Source organism: Grammomys surdaster, unplaced genomic scaffold (assembly GCF_004785775.1).
Source record: "Grammomys surdaster isolate TR1022 unplaced genomic scaffold, NIH_TR_1.0 239, whole genome shotgun sequence".
Taxonomy (NCBI): Eukaryota; Metazoa; Chordata; class Mammalia; order Rodentia; family Muridae; genus Grammomys; species Grammomys surdaster.
The window spans coordinates 177,747-196,136 of NW_021604684.1; the positions used below are offsets into that span (position 1 = coordinate 177,747).

The 18,390-nt window shown below is 37.7% G+C and overlaps 1 protein-coding gene across 1 annotated transcript in view; it reads left to right on the forward strand.

The window, feature by feature from the left end:
* The window catches only part of Dcc (DCC netrin 1 receptor), a 189,181-nt gene that overhangs the window by 113,846 nt on the left and 56,945 nt on the right, over positions 1 to 18,390 (forward strand). The window contains exons 13-14 of the mRNA XM_028774187.1: positions 8,527 to 8,753; positions 14,549 to 14,665. Of these exons, the coding sequence (XP_028630020.1) occupies positions 8,527 to 8,753; positions 14,549 to 14,665 (344 nt within the window). The remainder of the gene's footprint in view (positions 1 to 8,526; positions 8,754 to 14,548; positions 14,666 to 18,390) is intronic.

An 18,390-nucleotide genomic window follows, 5' to 3' on the forward strand; every position in this document is an offset into this window, starting at 1 on the left:
TTCTTCTTCTTCTTCTTCTTCTTCTTCTTCTTCTTCTTCTTCTTCTTCTTCTTCTTCTTCTTCTTCTGTTCTTTAATAATTCTCATGTGTCTCTTATGGCTTGACCCTGATTAAACCCATTTCTGTCACAGCTAGATTTGAAGATTTTTACAACACAACCCTGGGGACTATCTTGTATTTTTGTTTGTTTTTACTTCTCAGGGGCAAATTCTCATGTAAATAGCACCCAGAGAGAGACTACACTAAGCCCCTTCTCTACCCTCTCTACCTCTGCTTCTAGACAGTTAGAGATACTGTTCCTCCACAATACTTATTTATCACATTTGACAGAGAGGCCTGCAGGTAGATAATCAATGCTAGTTGAATAGATGACTAAATATAGCATCAAACTCAATGTCATTGGAAACACAGGGATGCTTAGCTCTTAGGCACTAGGAAAGAAAGAAGAGTCCAGTTGTTAGAAAAAGGTTACTATTTCTTGTCTATGTTTAAATGTCAGAACATAACATAATGTCTCCAAAATAATTTCCTATTTTACAGTTGTTGATTTTACTGTTTTGAGAAGGTTGCATCATACAAAATTAAGAATGACTATATGGTTTTATCACATCTCACCCTTCCCAGCTATGCCTCGTGACCAGCACAATGTTTGCCTGTGTTTGCAGATTCTAGGAGTCACCCGAGACATTGACTTTAGTTATTTGACTTTCCGGTTTTTGTCAAGTCCAGTCTGATATGTATTTTCAGCAACACTCATGTACTCTCTGGATGGAATGCTTTTTTGTTCTCATTCCTTTTGGTTTGTCCTGTGCCTCAGGCTTGTGCTGAGGCTGGGCTGCAAGCTTGGCAACTCTTCTCTACATTCAACATCAACAAAGATTCTCTAGCAAGTTGTTTTGCTCTTCTCTCATGCCTGGTCTCTCTCACACTCTTATGTACCTTATAGATCTAGTGATGGTGTCTTTTGTGTCCCTAGGCACTGTATGTAGAAACAGAACAGGTGAAGAAAACATCCAGCAGAGACCACCAGAGAGGCACAGACTCAGCATTTAATTTAGGTGTAGCTGCAGTCATGGGTTGTAATTCCCGGTAATTCCTAGTAAGACAGTACACTGCCTGAAAGAGAAAGGTGATGATCTTAACAAGTTTGTTTTCAGGTGTGAACGCCACGAGAAGACAGTGTTAGAACTAATTGAGTGAATGTCTTAGACCGTTATAACCAAATACCTGAAGATGAATAATCTACCAAGGATATATAGGTTTATTTGGATTCAAAGTTATGGCAGTCCAAGAGCATAGCACTGCATGTGTTAATTTATGGACAGGGTCACCTACTATGACTATATGCAAGGTTACAAAGGAGAACATGAAGACAAATATGGAAGGGATATGCCATGACAAGACAGGCAGCAAGAGATGAGAGGTAGACTTACTTTGAAAGCTGCATGAACCCATTTTCTTGACAGAAAAACTTAGACCACACAATATGACCCACCCTGAAATAAAAACATTCATCATTTTAGCGATCTCCACATGAGTCACACTGTCACCTTAGGGATAAGTCTCAAAATACTTTTCCCTGAAGACGAACCATGTGCAAATCTTGTCAGTAACACCTTGAAAAATCTTGTGGTATGGTATTCCTAAGAAGGGTTGTTCATACATGGCATGGTGTATCATCAAAGCATCAAGTTTCAGAGGCAGAACCAAGAATTCACATGAAGAGGAGAGAAGGTGTTGAATGACCAGTGGTTACAGCATTGGCACATTCATCAATACCCTCAATTTAGCTATATTATCTGTAGAGAGTTGGAGTTTCAGATGCTTGCTTCCCTCATTATTTAGTGGTCATCATACTGACTGATGAACTATGGTCCTGGGTATGTACTGTCCCTCTACAGGGAAAATGTCTGTTCTGTAACGGTGAAAACCTAAAATTTGTCAGGTTACCTCAAATCATCTGGAAACCCACAGGAAAGCCTTTGTGATAATAAGAACTTGAAATTTTTTATCTGGAAAAGGTAGTGTTTCCTAAACATAGCTAGTTAATGAAGATAGAGAGTGAGGGGATAAATTACAATCTGTGAATGACTGAGGACCCAGAGAAACTGAACTTTGGTTTTTTCCTCATCTAACTCACAATCTCTCATTACTTGATAGAATTCCACACTTTCTCTCATGTCAACAATGACAGATCCACTGACCTTTGTCTTGTTTTCTGATAACATTCTTCCCAAGGTCTTGGCAGATGGCTCAGCATAAAAGTACCTACTATCAAGCATGAGGTTCCTAATGCAATATCTAGGTGAAGGAGCTCATTCCCAAAAGATTCTTCTGACCTCCACATGCATCTATAGCACACAAGCATGTGCAGACACAAAACAAATAAATGCAATTTAAAAATTATATACTGATTGAACAGGTTATAATTATATGTATGTGTGTGTGTGTGTGTGTGTGCGTGTGTGTGTGTATAAGACAGCTATTAAAGTAAAAGAATCCATGAATTTGTAGAGAGCAAAGGAGGGATATGTGGGAGGGCTTGGAGGTAAGAAAGGAAAATAGATAAAACATGCAATTATATTTTAATTTCAAAAAATTAAATTGTACTATACATGTATATATAATTTTTGAATTATAAATACATAATTATAATAAAATCTAATATATATATATTGTATTTTCAGATGTATGTTAAGAGAAAAGGTAGAGATTTTTTTTCTTGCAATTATTTGTAGGTTTTATTTTTTTTTCCAGTGAGGACTTTCCCCAATGCTATTTCTGCCATGGAAACATTAGAACCAATTAATGCAGATGAAAGCAAAAATCAATTCCAATCTGAAACAAACAAACAAAAAAACCTCTTTACTGAGCTCTCTGACGTTGGGAGTGAAATGCAAGTTAGTGCTGGAGACTAGGAAACACAGCCAGGGCCTCTTTCCTCTCTGCTTCTGAGACAGCTGAAGAATGAGGTTTTCGTTGTTTGTTACTGGGAATGCAAATTATTACATCCCAGGAAATTGAATGCGTTATCAACTATCAGGAATTTCTTATTACAATTAGTATTTACACATTTGTTTCATCCCATTTTATTGATACATATCATCTTTTTAATAATAATCTGGGTATCTACCTGAAACACCAGCGAGTAGGTATCAGCTTGTTTAGCCCTGGTAAGAATCAGCCCGAGTATTTCCATCATCCAGCCCAATCTAAAACACATAGATTCAAGGTATTATAATTGTAAATTACAAAAATCACACAGCAGCCTAGAATTTTCAAGTAATATAAAACAGAGGTAATTGTGTGTAGTTTTGGTAATTAAAGTTTCCTTACATGGAAGAGAATTCCATATATTTTTGCAGCTAGTGTGATTACAATAGAATATTGTAATATAGAAGAATTATGTTTTATTGAAATCAAAGTTTGTGGGTGTTTTCCTGTACATTTTTTAAATAAAGTAAGAATATTTTCCTTGTGAACATAAAAATTGAGTTCAGTTTTATTCTGTATATAATTAATAAAGATTAAAAGGTTAATATGGAACCTATCATGGAAATTCAGATCACACAGTTATTATAATCACAAGGCAGTTATCAGAATAGACAGCAATCTTTTCTTAATACTTTAAATTAAAATATGTTAAAAAAACTTCCACTTGATATAATCAGTTGTCAGCTGAGCCTTATGTTTAATTTAACGTGTGTAGCAAGTTTTAAAGTACAGCATAAATTCAAATCTTGACAAAAATGATGATTTTAAATACTGCAGATCAACTGTTTAAATTCCCAAATAATGTTAATTGCCTTTTAACTTTGAATAAGACTTTGGTTTTCAGTTCTTTAACATTTTAATTGCTTTTGCCTATTCCCTTCTCAAGGTGTCTTACTGGCAACTTCTTAGTATTTTATGGTCAATTGACTGGGCCTTAAAGAACACAGGTCTCATCAAACATTGACCCTTTCTGAGTTTCTAATACAAGGTTAATAGCTACTACTAGAGCATAACTAGACAACAGAGGGAGTGGAGAAAGCAGGAGACTATTGACACTACCCATCCCCATCCTCCCTTTCCTGTACAGCCTGGGCTGTGTCTTCAACTCCTTGCAAAGTCTCCTCTTTCCTGATGTCCTCTCTACACAGGTGGGCAAGAGACCACTGGACCTTGAGCATGCTGGTAACAAGGGAGAGAATAGATGACTGCTTGCTTATTAGTCTGCCAGGATTCGTAGCACATCATGGGGCCTGAAAGATTTATTACAACATGAAAAAGCATCTACATGAGGACAGCAGTGCATAGAACACTACACTGAATAAAGTCATAAGTACAGCAAACTTTCAATCAATGTGGCTTTTTAAAAAAGGATTATTTATTTATTTATTTATTTATTTAATGTATATGAGTCCACTACAGCTGTCTTCAGACACACCAGAAGAGAGGATCAGATCCCATTACAGATGGTCGTGAGCCACCATGTGGATGCTGGAAATTGAACTCAGGACCTCTTGAAGAACAGTTACTGCTCTTAACTGCTGAGGCATCTCTCCAGCCCTCCATGTGGCTTTTAACCCACTCACACCCCCAACATGATCTTGAAAAATGAAGAAGGTTTTCTTTCAGTGAAAAGCATGGGGCAGGCAGACCTGTAAGGAATATGTGAAGGAGCTTTCAAATAACAATAATGGAGAGGTCATCTCTGTGTGTCCCTGTTATCTTTACATGGATGATATCTATGTGACTTGGCTTCATACAAATAGTGAGTGTGACAAACATTAACATTTGAACTAAAACATCTCTGCAATTACTCATTGACTTGAGGATATTATTCAAAATATTTCTGCAGGAGGCAAGGCCTCCAGTGACTTAACTCTCCCGTTTCAGCCTACCATCTACCATATTCTGGTACAATCTTCTTACTGCAATAAAACAGAAATTGCAAAAGCCATCCTCCTTTTCAACATGTAACATGAATCAATACCTCACCCATGTTTGTATAGATACTACTAGATATGTTTCTTGACATGTTTGTTTTTCTACAAATTCTTGCTAAGTGGTGTATTACTGTAAAACATTGGACACTGCTGAAGAAGTACAGCAAAGGGTCTCCCTGCATTGCCAGAAGAATTATATTAGGTCAGAGAAATAACACGGCAGCTCAGTGAGACATTGGGCACCCAATGCCTACCTGAGAGGCATAAGTAGAGGAATTCTCAGTGAAGATTCTCTCAGTGAAGATTTCACTGAGGTAAAATGGCTAGCAGGGCTCTCTCTTAAAAAGTGAAAAGAATTCTTAAAAGTAAGTAGATTTTAAGTCAACAGGATTCCAAAGTCTTTAGGACAGAATGTAATCAAGTAGATAAATTTGAACCCCAGAAGCCCCTCATGCTCAAAATGCTTTACTTGATGACACTAATATGCCAAAGCAGAGGGCCTAGTGAATTGTGGGCTTTGCCTTTGAGAATACCTGCAGCAAGAAGACATGCCCCCCATCCTAAAGGTATGTTTTGAAAGAAGGTAGTATAACTGTGAGAAATAATATTTTTTGCATTGTGAGGAAGGGTTAACGGATGGTATTTCTTTACTTAACAGAAACATTATATTTAAAATATAAGCAAACAAAACTAAATAAATCAATTGGCAGTATTTTACCAGTGTTAGATTTGCCTGTTAATACCCAGATCACCCCAACCCTCAATATGGCCGCTAGGTTCAGTAGTCCTGAGAAGTTCACAGGCAATACTGCTGGCTGTGCTCCCTCACCAGACTTTGGAAAGCCATCACTAAGTTTACCTGCATACGTGTTAAAAAGATTTCTACTGCAGAAAACAGAGAGCTGAGTACTGCCATCACTTGCAGTTAAGCTATGGGAAGAACAGATGGGCAGGAGGTCGAGATGACAGCTGCCCTTTGTAGAGTTTGAAGACAAATTTCAGAAACCTGAGGTCGGAGCACTTGCTGGGTTTATTGCACATCTGCTACAGTGCAGTTGGAAAGGCTGGAGAGAAAGAAGCACTGCAGAGCAGAAGGCCCCACTCCTGAAAGAAAAAAAAAGACATTGTGAAGAGGAGTTAGGGTAAAACAATTACTGAGAAAACACACACACACACATACACAGGAGATGAACCTGGTTAGAGACCTTCAGGATTTCACTGGCATCCAGATGGGCAGTTTAGAGGTGCATCAACATCTGAATCTGACAAAAGCCCAGTAGCAAAACTGTCTGCATTTATCAGGAATCAGGACTTCTTCTTACTTTGAGATCATGACTATGTGAGCCTGCTTGCTACTCACTATGTAGCCCTAAAACTCAACTTGTCTTTTTGCTTTAGCCACTTAAATTCTGGTATTAAAGACTTAACCCATCTTACCTTGTTTTCCACAAAAACAGAATTTTTTAAAGATTTAATCTTAATGTCAATTTGTGCGTGTGTGTGTGTGTGTGTGTGTGTGTGTGTGTGTGTGTGCTATGTGTACTTGCCCAGAGAAGTGTAAGAGGAATCAGATGCCTTGGACTTGTAGTTACAGGTCATTGTCTGCCTCCCTGACTATGGCAATATGGAGCAAGCATGGGTCTCAGGGAAGATCAGCAAGTGCTTTGAACAACTGAGCCATCTCTCTACCCCTACTAGAAAGTTTGGATCAGAACTTTTTATGGGCTATTTAAGTATTGGGTTACTACTAGGAAGCACATGGTGTCATCCTGAGTGTGGGAGCTGATGCTTCTCTAAAGACAACCATGGAGATGCTGAAGCTATTTAACAGTTTGGTCCAATAGACAACAGGGTGAACCTGCCAGCTTTAACCACGAGAAAAAACTAATGCCACTTCTAATGGCACGAGTGGTAGGCAACATAGAGTTCTGTGCATATTGCTGATCTGTTGAGGAGGGCAGCCGAAGTATAGGATCATGGATTCATATGATGGAGGTCGGTGATTATTGGCTCAGACACCAGAAAACTACCCAGGATTAAGGCTCAAGGGCTGTTGGAGACAATGTGAGGCTACTGTCATAATTCCAACTAGGCAGTTGTTGAGAAGCTATTATAGCTTTAAGCATACATCATTTCTCTATGAAACCACAAAGCAGCTATTAAGTCTGGAGTTCTTGTCTCCTCTCCTCATCAGCCCTACTTCTGAAAGACAGAAGAGAATGCTGAGAAATTTCAATAAATTGTACTACAAAGCATTAATTGGAAAGATATTTGCAAAGCTTCTAAGTTGGTAATTGAAAAAGAAAAGTCATTCCCAGTGGTTTTGCATAGGTTACAGTTTCTCATTATGATTAGCTTGTTTTGGGGAATAGTGAATGCCTCATTCAGTGAAGTGTTTGCTGAATGGACATGAAGACTTGAGATGAATCCCTAGCATCCATGTAAAGCACAATCATTTTAGATCAAGCCCTGGGAAAGCGGAGATAGACAAGCCAGCCTAGCATAAATGGTGGTTTACAGGACCCTGATGCACAAAACAGGTAGACTGGTTTTGATGAATAACAGCAAAGGTTGACTTCTGTCCTCTATGCACACACCTGCACACACACACACACACACACACACACACATACACACACACCACAATTAGTTTGTCTTGGCCACTTAACAAACATTGTTACTAAGTTCTATCCTTGCAGTACACATGCAAAGAAACCCCACCCCATTTCAATAAAACTTTATTATAGATTGAGGTAGATTTGGCCTGTAAGCCATGGTTTTGTAGCTTCCCGGTTTTAAAAAAAAAGTCTAGTTAGTATAATAATCACCATGGTACTTTACTTTATACATGGAGTATTTGAGTCTGAGTAACCTGAAGATTTGACCATCACTGAAGACAAGGTATTAAATGTAGGGTAGCTAAAATCATACTGGACAAATAAGAGAAGTTTGAAATACATTTCTAGAGAAGGGAATCTTTCTTTCTCTTCTAATTTCAAAAGACAACCCTCATTGTGTTTGTACCCAGACGTTCAAGGGCTCCAAGGCAAACTGTTTTATTCACCCAAGAATGTCCTCCTGCGGCCTTTTGTTTTCAAATAGCAAACGTCCGAGTTGCACATTAAATTATACAGCTGAGGCATAGACTTTCCTCTAAGCTCCAATCTTAGCTGTTGGCACAAATTCTGGCCTTTTTATTTCTATCTGCCCTTTCAAAGCTACTCGTTCATTTATCTCTGAAACAGATGTTGCAGTCAGGTACCTTATGCCTACCTCCAAAGATTGGCATATGGCTCCCTCCAACCCATTGTCACCTTGTGCATGAATCTCCAGCTGCTGAGGCTGGAGAAAGGCTTCTGGCAGGCAGTGGGGACCCTAGGGATTCAGCTCAGCGTCTCCTAGAAATGTGCTGAGGCTCTGGGGGAGGAAAGGAAAGACAGCCAGGATAAGTCTGCCAATTTTGGGGTTTCATCTGATTCCTCCAGGGAATCCTTTTTGTTTCTTTGCTCTGCTTGCAACCTGAACTGAATGAGGAAAGATAGGACACACCACGGGCTTGAAGCACTCACATCTGCTCTCTAACTTCATTGCATAGGAAACGGGCCACGCACAGTGTGAGCAAGAGGAAGGGCAGTCAGAAGGACCTCCGGCCTCCCGATCTTTGGATACATCATGAAGAAATGGAAATGAAAAATATCGAGAAGCCTGCAGGAACTGACCCTGCAGGAAGAGACTCCCCCATCCAGAGCTGCCAAGACCTCACACCAGTCAGCCATAGCCAGTCAGAAACTCAGATGGGAAGCAAAAGTGCCTCCCACTCAGGTAATGATATTCACTCTAAGATCAGAAAAGTCCACTGCGGGACTCTGTATTGTCTCTTTGATGGAGGTAGCTTCTGATATTTTTGCACACTATTTTGTGTCATTTAGCAATTAAAACTAGCTGATGAAAATTTGGTGACACATCTGTGCCCTCTATCATCCTGTTGCCTGCCTTCTCTAATTCGAACAATCTGGAAGGATTTTATAATTTAGCAGCAATGCAGCTGGAAAATAACGATGTGAGAGGCCTAATTGAAATGATCGCTTTTTCCGATCTTGTACAAAAGTGTTGTTAAGGCAATACAGTTTGAGGCTAGCCATACAGTTTTTCACTCCTGAATCTCTGTGGGCCATTACAAGATGATTCTCAATTTGCCATCAATTTATTGTTTGAAAAAATAGCATTAGGAGCACTGGAGGAATGAAAACATCATTATTTTGACATTCATTACCATGGAGATCAACTGTCATCTCTAGTCACATTATTTTGTGGTCCCTCACTGGACACAGTCATTTGAAAGCTGTTGATATACAGAGGCAAATGAAAGAAGTGCCAATTGTTCAATAGAGGGCAGAATAATAACTGAAGACCAGGGATCACTAAGAATTCAGTAGAGTGGTTCTAAAATACACTGTTCTGGAGGGCATCGAGTATTTGTTTACTAAAAGTACAGTAACATGTAAGCTCATCTCCAGAACTTGTAAAATGAATGCCCACTCTTTTTAAAGTAAATTAAACATCTCAGTCAAGTTAATAGGCAACTCGTTTTCTCAACTTTTTTATTTTAAGAATTCTGAAACATGGATTTTAGTCTCTGAGTTTTCAACCATGAGCTGGATATTCCTCTCCCAGCCTTTGAATGGCATCCCAGCAGATTAAAGGGCGGCCTAGTCATATTGGAAACAACAACCTAGATTTTTAAAGGTTCTCTTACTTTATTGCTGGATAGACATTTAAACGTGGAGACTAGGGTTCTTTCAAACTTCTAGTGCCTTCAAGCAGATTGAAATGTGAAAATGAGGCAGAAGGTTCAGGTCTGTTTCAGAATCACCTTTACGAATTTCCCTGTGTTAGCCATGTTTCCATTATTATAGAGAAAATATCAGAATAACTGAACTATAAAGGGGAAAGGCTCTTCTGACTTGCAGGGTCAAAGCTCTCAGTCTATGGGAGCCTGGTCTTGTTGTTTGGGTCGATGATAACACCATCAATCACAGTGAGAGTATAAGGCAGAGGATTTTGGCTCACCTAATGCCAGATGGGAAGATAAGAAAAAAACAACTCATTAAGAGATAATAACCACCCAAAACTCCCTCTAAAGTTATTTTCTCAACAACCTAACTTCTTTCCAAATGTTCTCACATCCCGGTAGCCCCACAAGCTGGCAGCCAAGTCTCTAATATATAGATTCTTGAATAACAGTCAAAAACCAACCCACAGAGCCCAGCCTTTCCATTCTTTAGGGGCACATGAGAGAAAGGAAATGCCAGAAAAATGAGAAGAGTCGAAAGAGCTTCTGGAATTCTTCACTTCTTTTCTCTACGGGGGTCCTAAGTAGCATCCATGTGCTACATCTTTCCTAGTGTGCATGTGTGTATTCCACTTATTTGTGGAATTTCTTCTTCGTCCAAGTCTTTAATATTAGAAACCAAGTTATGGCTTTCCTTGCAAAACCACGGGTTCTTCACTGCATAAAACTACTTAGGCAGTTCTAGGAAGAGGAATCAAGCCTCAGTAACATTTTGTATGGCCACTTGGCCCATAAGAAGTTCCAACATCCTTGCCAAGACCAGCAATAAGAGATCTTATACTTCTGTAGTCCTTGGCTCTTTCTGTTACGTCTCCCTCTGTTTAGACAGACACATGAGAGGTCAGCAAGGCCACAGTTAGAAAAGACTTCCTTCCATCTACAGAAAAAAAGAAAGCAATTTCCTTGAAGGAATTTCTGCTCCTTTCAGAGAATTCATCTTGCACCTTAATTCTGGACTGGACACCAGGGGCAGCAGAATGCCTTTTCCTCCAGTGGAGGTCATTGCCTTCCAGGATGCCATTAATCCCCCTTTTCTTTCTATACTGGGATGACACTTCTAGCAGTTAGACTAGCTTTATGTGTTTCAATAAAGTGCCAAGAGAGATTTGATACCAGTGGTGGTTATTTGCTTTGGAATGAGAGAACACTTGTATCTATTTGTCCTCAACATGTGGACAGCATTGCTTAAAGAGAAAGGATCTATTGGCTGCCTTCTTTGCTTTTATTGTTAATGCTTTGTTGAGATGGGTCACATGTATACCAAGCTTGCCCCAGTGTCCCAATGTAGCCAAGGGTCCTACCTTCTCTACTTCCTGAGTGCTTGATAGAAAAGGGCATGGTATGTGCCACTATGCTCTAGGTTTATCATTAAGTTCCTGAGGAGGCAATCACTCCAAAAGAAATGGTGACTCTGTTAAGCACCATACTTGTCTTTTTCGTACATGACCCTTACAGAATCTCTGCAATATACTTTGAGATAAGTGTTATTCTCCTCATAAAATAAATGAAGCAACTTAAACAAGCTTTAGGTTTTACAGTTAGCACAGTAGGTTATATAGTACGGTAGGTCATGTAGTCATATGGTTGCATATTCAGTCCTGTAGTTTACATAGTCAGTAGGTTATATTGCCAGCACTTTAGGTTATATAGTCAGTCGTATAGTATAGGTCGCAGCCAGGATAGTAGGTTATATGGTAGTACTATAGTTCTCAAGGTCAGTATTATAGTTTATATTGTAGGTTTCCTGGCATGGTAGGCTAGTGCAGTTAGTTAGTATAGTTAATGCACAATTAATACAGTAGAGCATAGCACATGGTTTCGTAGTCAGAACTGTAGATTACAGAGTCTTACTGTAGCTTTCATGGTCATTATTGTAGTTTACATAGTCAGTAGTTTAGGTAAGATAGTACTGTAGATTACATTGTCACTGCTGTAGTTCAGTAATTGTCAACCTACTTAATGCTGTGACCCTTTTAATACAGGTCCTCATGTTGTGATGAATACCAACCATAAAATTACTACACTGAAAATTCGCAACAATATTTTTGCTATGGTTATGAATTATAGTGTTGTAAATATCTGATATGCAACATATCTAATATGTGACCCCAAAGAGGTCATGAATCACTGTGGTGGTTCATATGGCTATTGTTCTATGTTCCATAGTCTCCACTGTAATTTATATAGCCATTACTGTAGACCGCATAGTTAGCACTGTGGGTTACACAGGACTGTAGCATACATAGTTTATGTAAACTGTAGTTTGTACAGTTAATACTGGTCATCTGTGACAGAAGCCATCTGTGCTCTGACCCTCAAATCCATGTTTTAATAACCAAATTTCAATAACATTATTTAGTAATTTTATAGAAGATCTTAACTTCATCTCCAGGCATGAAATTAATTTTGAATAAACTCAAAATTCACACACAATGTTTGGATTTCAGTGACAGAAAAGGAAGTTACCTGAGCATTAGCAGAATCAATATAAAATATGCTTTATCAAATAAAATTTTCCATTTGCTTTTCATAATTTCTTCTATCCTCTGTGCCCATAGTAGTTAGTTGGCTTAAACCTCCTTTTCTTCAGCCACATGAGTAGAACATCCTAGTGATATAATTTACAGTAAGTCACATGGTAGATGTCCACATGCAGTGATAACTCTCTTCTGCACAGAATGGGGTTCAAACTTCTCTTCACATAAAAAAAATTCACAAAAGAGAAAGAGATCCAATCACTTGGATGTGTTTTATCTCATGTTTATACATAGAATTTGCTTCTAGAAATGGAACCCAGAACAACTCCATCTTAGAAATCCCGAGGATTGGTCTCTAATTTTCGCACTCAAGCATAGAAAAGTACCTTTTGACGTTGTCACAATTGTTTATTTGCCTTTAAAAAAACTAAGCTTACCATAAAACATCTTCTATAGTGTAACTTTTATTGTTTGTTTTTAATTATCTACATGTTAACTGGAGGTATTATGTAAATTTTTCAATCCTATATGGATAAATGGTCAGTAATGTCAATTTATTCATTAAAAAGCCCTTAGACGTTGCTCCGTGCTCTGGCCTGGATAGTTGCTGCTCAAAACCCCTTTTGCTTGCTCTACACTCAGTAGATGGTGCTTTGGGGAAGGGGTGTGAAGTTAGGAGGTATGGCCTAGAGATCAGATGTCTTTGTTCATTAGATAAATGCATTCCCAAGGATGAGTTGGACTCTCAGGTAAATGGTTTTCCTTCACTGCCCATTTTAGAAATGATGTGCTACTTCTCCAGAATCTAAAAGCAACAGAGAATTTAATTACGGAATTAAACTTCCAAAGCTTAAGACTATCAACTTTTCTGTTTGTAAGTTGATTATCTGGGTTATCTGTTACAGTGACAGAAAGCTACAAATGATAAAACAGCAAAAGCATCTATGTGTCAAAAATTGTAATGGAAAAGATTTTGATACAGTTCTCAATAGGTAAATATAATTCTGAATAGCTCATTCTGAGAATTAAAGTGTAGCTGCAGAGTCAGAAATATAAAATCACAGGCAGCTAAGAGTATTAAAGGGTTTATCTGAAAACTGTAGAAAGATTGCCTTACCTGGATCTAGAATTACATTTTCCTTCATTATTTATTTATATATTTGTTTGTTTGTTTATTGTTTATTTATTTTTGAGAATTAATTCATATAGTAAATATTATTCTGGTTTTATTTCCACTTAGTAAACATTATTTTGAATAATAATAAACAGGAAATAATTGTATTGATTTTGTATATTTCCTATTGATTATTGTGCTTCCAATTTTTGAAGTGTCTTGTATTATTTACACTGATTTACAGAAAATGAGCTGCCATTCCACCAGGCTTAAAGTGCTAAAGAGAATTTTCTTTCATTTTGTATTGTCAGAAAATAACCTGACTTCACCATTATTCTTGAAGCACATTTACTAGTGATGCACTCCGGATAACTTCTGCATCATCAGCTCATTTGAAACTTGAAAGTTTTGTCACTTATGTCTTACAGCATCTGAGAACTGTAAGATACGGAAATCCCACTGTCATTCACGATGCTACACCACTATATTTGGCCTAGGTTTCTGTCTTCTCACTGCCTTCAAAATTAGTTATTGTCTCTAGCTTTCAGGAATACATCAGCAATGTATCTGGCATAGATTTTTATTGATCTCACTATGAATTTTCATAATTTTCTTAATTATGGATGTGTTTATGTCTGTTGCTAAATTTGGAGAATTTTTACCTTTAAATATTTGTCAGTTCCGAGCTCCATTTTCATCTATCTTTTGTTGAATTTTTATATATCATGTTTCTATGAAAGAAAGGTACTTTCTTTTCCATTTTTCCCAAAATTAATGATATTTTTTTAAGCATGGCCCGCATCCACCCAACACAAATGCTTGGTACTTTTGTTGAAAGTTATGTGGCTATAACTGTGTGGGTTTATTTCTGGACCATGTATTATTTCTACATATTTGTTTTTCTGCCAATACCATATACCAGGTAGTTTTAGCTACTATGGCTCTGAAGTATACTTTGAGGTCACATGTGATGATTCCACCAACTTTGTTCTTCCTACTATTTTTATGTAGCCATTACATCATGCTGCTTAAATCTAAGAGATTTTCTGGTGCATAATGTCCCTTATGTATAAAATCAAATCACTTATATATAGTTTTTTTAACTTAGAGAAACATATATTTATTTGGAAACTTTTAATATTGATTTTATCATTGTTAATTTATTTCCTTTCAGGTCAAGATACTGAGGAAGCAGGGAGCTCCATGTCCACTCTAGAGAGGTCCCTTGCAGCACGCCGGGCCACCAGGGCCAAGCTTATGATTCCCATGGAAGCTCAGTCTAATAATCCTGGTCAGTATAATTTGGTACCAAATATAGAAAACATTAAAATGCTTTCAGTTTGCACTGCTTTTATAAACACTAAATCATCAGAAATAATTACATTTTATGGGATTATTACAGGCAAATAAGAATGACTGAAGATTGTTGCAGGCCATATCATTTATAATCATCAGTCATGGTCATTAGTATGTAATTATATCTTTATATCATCAATGTTAGCAAACAGAAGGCTACATTTCAAGAAGTTCTTTGTACTAATGTGAATTTCTCTTTTAGAAATCTTAAATGTCCATTGATATCATTGATCTGATTCCATCATCATCATCATCACAGTTGAATTTTTCCTAGTTTACTAGGTCCAGTTTTCATGCTTCCACAGCTGAGCTCAATTAAATTGAGTGTTATCAGACATTCACTTACTGGCCCTCCTTGTGGAGGTTTCCGTCTCCCTCCTACATTCGCTGAAGAAATTAGTGTCTGGGGATCACTTCCTTTCCAATTACCTCCATGATCAATCTTGGTAATTACACTGTTCACGCAGATAATCCATCTGATTCCCTGAACTGTTAGTTCTTTATGGTACCTGCAATGATCTTGGCTCCTTCCCACGTCGATTCAATTGCACATCAAACTAAACCAATGCTTGGTGTCGGTTTCCATCATCCTTCTTTCTATCTCCATATTAATAGTTTTCTGCTAACTTACTTTATTGCCCCCAGCCAACAGTTCTACCATACACCCCATCTCCCATAGGTCCTCATTATTCCTTTGTCTTGTTTCTTTTTCTATCTCATCTGCCTTGCTTCTCCATCTCACCAGTATTTACTTGAAAGCAAACAAAACTCAACTATAGTTAAGTTAGTTTCTCCACCAATTAGTATCCCAGCCCCTATCAATAGAATGTGTCTGGAGAATAATGCCAAGCTGCCATCTGGGTACTTTTGGCCACAAGATTGGGATTACCACACATTTCATCCAATAAGATGAATGACACATTTGGTCTGAGTTTTTAGAGTTCACTATCTTCTTCACTAAGAATATTTCCTTGAAGTTAGGAATACAATTCAGAGCATTTGCCAAACAGGAAATAGAATACTACTCGAGCTTCTATCAACAACACCAAACTCTGAGAGAGGAAGTAGTAATTATCACCACCATTGTCTTTGGTCATATCACCAAGGAAAGAAATACTGAGCAAATGATACTCTTGTTGTCGCAACAAATCCAGCTCGTATATGTATGTTACCATATGAGGATCATGTTGATAACCCCATTGCTTATGTATGAACTGAACTATATGTATCTCTTTCTCACGCTTCCACATCAAATTTCCTCCTTATGGTTCTTTGCTGTATGCCTGTAAACATTTACAATATGCCTTAACCCCTATTTTAAATCAATCATTGGGATCATTTTTATACCAACTAAAACTCCAGCATTCATTTGCATAGAACCTATAAAAGTAGTCTCTTTTTCTTCTTTATATTGTTTGCTTTCATTCTCCTTTCATACTTGCTCCTTATTGAAACAATGGTAGCTGTATTGTTTTCTTTTATTATAATCAAAAACTATGACAAGAAGCAACTTACAGAAGTAAGAGTATATTTGGACTTATCATTTTAAGGGGAGAGTCCATAGTGGCCAGGGAGGTATAGCAACAGGTGCTAAGAGCAGGAAGCTGAGACACAACATCTCCGTTGACCCACAAAAGACCAGAGACAGATAACTGAAAGCAGAAAGACTATATGAATCCTCAAACCTGTCCCTAGTGACATACTTCTTTCAGTAAGGCCAAACTCCTTAAGCTTCTAAAACAGTACCACCAACTAACTGGTGACCAAGTGTTCAAATATCTAAGCCTTTGAAAAATAGTTCTCATTTAAACTACCACTGAGCCAATGTTGTCAGTGTATCTATGCTGTCTTATCAAATAGTCAACTTTCAGATAAATGTGGCTTGAATTCCTGGGTATGGTGGGAGGAAGACAGGGAGACAGATAGAACACACACACACACAGGCACATACGCACCCCCACACACAAACAAAGAGAGAGAGAGAGAGAGAGAGAGTCAAGAGACAGACAGAGACAGAGAAATGCTTTTTCCTCCTTGATTTGTAATATGTTGACTCCATCTAGTTTCCTTTCTCCTTCCCATTGGCTGTTCCTGCTCACCATCCTTCTTCTCCTTCCTGCCTTCTAAGACTCATAGTTATCTAGGGCTGTTCTGATTGAAGCTGCTTCTGTCTATGACAGGAACCATGGAGATAACATCCATAGTCGTAATGTGATGTAAATGCTGATGATCCTAAATTGTATCTCTATCATCATCTCTTCCCAGAATGAACTTTCTTATCTACTGTCCACTCAGCTTCCCCAGATATTCAATTGGTACCTTAGCTGTGATCAAATCTGTGACTTCAGCTTTCCATAATTCCCTGTTCCATCTGCAGAACTGATTGTAGAGCAGATTTATTTTCTCATTTCCAGAAACACCATCACTGTCCATCATTTGCTCTCACCAGAAACACTAGTTTCATGTTTCTGTTTTGTTTGATAGTTTTAAATTTGTATCTATTCATACGTGTATCAATCTCTATGTGTGCATGTACAGAGGCCAGAAAGGAGCATCAGATGACTCTAACCTGGAGTTACAGGTGTTTGTAGGATATCAGGACTGATATGTGGGTGCTGTGTCCCAAACTCTGGTCCTCATGATTTTGAAGCAAATGTTCTTCACCACCAAGATGTTGCTCTAGGCGCTATTGTTCATTTATCCTGATTTTCTCACATTCCAAATTCAAGATTTTACTACATCCTATATGCACTTCTTAGCTTCAGTGTATTTGTCTGATTTCACATTTCCTTCACTTCTTTGGATTTATTAATTCAAGCTGCTTCTCTCACATAATTTATAGTCTCATGCAATATACTTAAAATTCCTCTCCCCTTTAGTTGTTTATTTTCTGAGTAGTAACCTATGAAACAGTATAGATAGATATAGATGATATAGATATAGTTGCTAGAGATAGAGATAGAGAGATAGTTATGGATGATAGAGATAGATAGATAGATAGATAGATGATAGATAGATAGATAGATAGATAGATGATAGATGATTGATAGATAGATAGATGATAGATAGATAGATAGATAGATAGATAGATAGATAGATAGATAGATGTAGATATAGATATATGATCATCATACTACTGAATACATATAGAAAAACAATTTAGTAATGCTCCACAAAGCTCCATATAGTCAAGCCTCTGTATTTAAATATGACTTCACCTTTGTGTATTTATTTCTGTAATCTACTCCAACATGAACCTCTCCTTTGTGCACATTAGGCAACAATATATATCATCTCAGGTACCAGGTGAAGGAGCATACTAACAAAATGTATTGTTCTCCTTGCATGGATCATCTCTCTCACTGTCTCTCTCTGTGTTTCTTTCTTTCTGAATGTGTTTCTATCATTACCCTTCTTCCATATTCCAATATACTTGCCCCTTTTACACACACACACACATACACACACACACACACAACTAAATATTTGTATTACCTTTAAAATGAATATAAAACGATTAGCATCCAGCCTGATGCTGATGCACTCATAAGAGAACTAAGGGTCAGAGAGATTAAGTAACTATTTTATACAGATAAGTAACTAGAGTCAGAGTTAAGATGGAATTAGGATTTCAGTGTTCTAGTTGTTACTGTTCTCCCA